Genomic DNA, 3,810 nt, shown 5'->3' with positions numbered 1-3,810 from the left:
AATACATTTAGTATTATGTAGACGATTTTAGATAGTCCAGAAAATATATCAACCACTCTACAAAATCTAGAGAATATAACTACCCTACCCAGAAGAATAGGGACAGACTCCTGTAAATAAGTTACAATTTCCAAAAAATCGCTGCTCACAAAACATGGGCGCATTCATAATCATCAACCAACCCACCCAACTTCAAAATTCCACAAAGGACCTCCAATGACAAACTAACACTGTTTGCTTTAGCACAGTCAGCAGCGCTGATGGTTTTCCATAATCCCGTCCATGCCTCTGTGCAAATCTCCATAACTCAGCATCATGTTATATCTTAAAAATATACATAGAATAATGCTACTGTCAGTTTTGATCAAACCTTTAAATAGATATAATAATAAACAGTAATAGAGCTGATTTAGCCCGTATGACAGAATTGTCGGTTGCTCATCCCGAAGAATAACTCCAGTCGCTCATGCTCTCGTTTGTGCGGCCTTCCGGAGATTGAAACCAAGTAAAGTCCCCTCTGCTGTTGCAAAACGCTTCCAGTTCCGATTCGATTTCCTTTGTCACCAACAGTGGGCCATCTATACCTTCGAGGGCGAGGAGTGCCTTTGAGATTGAAGGCCTCGACACAACTCTCGGGTGGGCGCATTGCAGGCCCAACAATAAAACTTTATCTATCGTTTTCCTGTATTCCGAATCCCGTATCTTCTTGTCAATAACCTCCTCTGCCCGCTTCTTCTGCTTCATGTCCACCACCCAGTCGGATATAAGAAAGTGCTCCAGAATACCAGAGGTCGAATCCAGAGCCCGCCGTCCCGTTATGAGCTCCAGCAGTATGATGCCGAAGCTGAATACATCACTCTTGTCGGTCAGATGGCCGTAGAGAGCGTATTCGGGGGCTACATAACCGAGCGTCCCAACAGTCCGGGTGCTGTAGTGGCTTTTCTCCTCTTCCTCTTTCTTCAACTTTGCCAGACCAAAGTCTGCCACCAAAGCATTCAGCTGGGCGTCCAGCAGCACGTTGGCAGCCTTTACGTCTCTGTGAATGATGGACGGCTTGGCGAATTCGTGCAGATAAGTGAGCCCCCTGGCTATGCCCACCGAAATCTTGTACCTCTCTGGCCATGAAAGTGATGTTGATGTATTGGGATTGAAGAGACAGTCCGCCAGACTGCCGTTCTCCATGAAATCAGAAACAAGAAGCTGCTCGCTTACCTGACCGTCTTTATCGAATTCGACGCAGTAGCCTCTGAGGGGAAGCAGGTTGCAGTGCTTAATCCCGCTGATGACATGCAGTTCGTGTCTGAAATCCTCGTCTCCTTTGATCTTCGTCGAGTACTTTAACCTCTTCACGGCTATCTGCGAACCGTTGGGCAGCGTACCCCGGTAAACAGTGCTGAAACCTCCTTCGCCGATCACGTTAGACGCTGCAAAATTCCCAGTGGAATCTCTGATCTCCGACAGGCTGAAACATGCCAGTCCCGTTTTCGAGCTCAACGATTCGTATTTCTGCAACAACTTCGTCCGTTTCATTTCCATGAGACGGGACTTTCGCCGTTTTAAACACAGGCAGATGCTCAATACAGCTACCAGTATTCCCACAGAAGAAATTATCGCGAGAAAATACCGCTTTCGTCTCTTAGACCCGCGGAGGAAATCCAGTGCCATTAAATTATGCCCGCTCATAAGGCAGTAAGCGGCGTCTGGTCCGAGACCATCGTAACAATTGATGCCTCCTCCCACATAAATCATCACAAACATTTGGCAATTCGATTTTCCTCCCGCTGCTTTGTTCAGCGAATGGACGGCCATGACCATAGCCCTCAAACATTTATTGCACTGAAATTCACCAGGGCGAGATCCGTTGCAATGCAGCTTCATGCCGGAGGTATCCACCAACCTCTCAAAGGTCGTCAGATTGTTAATACCGAGGCAGGTGCGTGAATCACACATGAAATTTTCAAACCTAACGTTGCAGCTCCTGAACAGGTCGGCCCCTATACTTGCCCGCGCTTCCACTTGCCTCTGGAATTCGTTTAAACATATAGCGGCCGTGTGGTTACTGGTGAAGAGGAAGGACCGGGTGGTGTGCATCCATGAGAAATGAAGGATCTTGATTAAATCGCTGATGCTTTGGCAACAGTGAGATTTGTCCGGCTTTGAACATTGTTGGAGCATCCATGGCTGAGCGTCAAGCTCCACAGTTATGTTCAGTGGACAATATGCTGCTGAATCTCCAACCCCCGCTGCGAACGACATGTTCAAAGCCAAGGGAAGCAAAAACATAAATAAAAATAACATCGGGATGTGATTCATGACAGTTATAATCGAATTGATTGCCTTACAGAACTTCATTGAAGGAGATTAAAATTAATGGCACGAATCTTCTCAACCAGAAGATATAAAGGCAAATTTTATCAAAATGAAGGATGACGTGTCAGTTTGAAGGCACGCTGCATTACACGAATCTGCAGCGCGCAATCAACGGAATCAATAGTCTACAAATTTGTGGTTGGTGGGAAAGCATCTGACTAACAAAAATTGTGACCGATGCGTGTGGTTGGTGGTAACGCAGCTGCCCAACAAAAATTGTGACCGATGCCGAATTAGGTGAGATGCTAGACGATGTTCTGAATTCCCAATAACCCCAATATGTTTTAAATTGAAACTTAAAGATCAATTAACCTTGACCTGACGTTTCCTTTCTCTTTCCATTAGTTGCTCAGTTTACTTTTCCTTCCTCTTTCCATTACTTGCTCAGTTTTCTGGGTACCAACGTAGCATTTATCTTCAATGTTACTTTCTACTTCCACTAGTCCATGACGATAAGATTTGAGTATGTGTAACCCTTGACTTTAATCAGCCGTCGTCTACCTTTTACTATTCTCAGGATTTTAGATTAGAAAAACCCATTAGAAGATATCAAACTTTTGGGAAGACTCAAGGTAAATACTGTTGCCCTAAAATTCTGGTTGACTGTGAACAGAGACATTAGAAACCAGTTCAACATGTTGGCTTGGTAACTTTGAATAATGTCTAAACGTCTGCGTAGACATTAGCTTTAATGACATATTAAATGATTTTTGGTGGCTATTTCTTGAAATAATAAATATGAACACTGTAATAGTCGTCCAAAAAATTTTAAAACCATTATTGAAAAACCAGTTTAAGATGTGGGAATCCACAATTTCATGGATTCCGATAAAAGAATTAAAACATCTAATAATAGATTGCTCCAACCATTATCTTTAATATTGCTTCTAAACCTCTAAACGACTATGAAAAGTTTATGGAGGCAAATTTGTCAAATGTCAACGATTAATTAAGCTTGCCTCTTTACCACTAACGACTGTTACGTTTGTTAAGTGAAATTTGAAGAGTTCATGAACGAAAATCTTATCAATATCTCAACAATGCCACGAGTGAAAATGAAAAATTGCACGTGATCAAGCTAAAATATGGAGACAATTAATTTTTGAGCAGAGAATCTCATTCTATAAGACTGTATTATGTGTAAATTTGTCTGGTTAAAATAAAAAAAAATCTAAAAAAAAATTAATAATTATATAAAATATTCTAATAATATGTAATTATAAAAAAAATTTACAAGTGAAAAAATTAGATACCTAGCTCATGTTAAATATGTATTTAAGATAAATCTATACTAGTTAAGAGTATAAAGGTTAAGATATTTGTATCTCAAGAGATTTCACTACTAAGTCTAGCAAGGCATATACACTCTACCCCCTCCCATCTTGAACGTGTAACCTCTTAGGAGGAAACACATGCTCTTAACCATTAGGCCCATTCAAG

General features: G+C 41.7%; 1 protein-coding gene across 1 annotated transcript; it reads right to left on the bottom strand.

Annotated features, from left to right (window-relative positions):
• Window positions 1-438: 438 nt before the first annotated feature.
• Window positions 439-2,256, bottom strand: LOC149139371 (putative receptor-like protein kinase At1g11050). The gene has a single exon (XM_089450697.1). It carries the CDS (start codon window positions 2,254-2,256, stop codon window positions 439-441), a length of 1,818 nt encoding a protein of 605 aa, XP_089306823.1.
• Between the last annotated feature and the right edge of the window lie 1,554 nt (window positions 2,257-3,810).

This window comes from Pinus tabuliformis, chromosome X (genome assembly GCF_031772625.1).
Source record: "Pinus tabuliformis cultivar Carrire ecotype Pingquan chromosome X, CPIR1, whole genome shotgun sequence".
NCBI classification, from domain to species: domain Eukaryota; kingdom Viridiplantae; phylum Streptophyta; class Pinopsida; order Pinales; family Pinaceae; genus Pinus; species Pinus tabuliformis.
The sequence above is the reverse complement of the archived record's forward strand: the minus strand, read 5'-3'. Positions and strand labels throughout refer to the sequence as shown.

Excerpts from the sequence above, each read along its gene's own strand:
- LOC149139371 (XM_089450697.1), bottom strand. The coding sequence starts at position 2,256 with ATGTCGTTCGCAGCGGGGGTTGGAGATTCAGCAGCATATTGTCCACTG.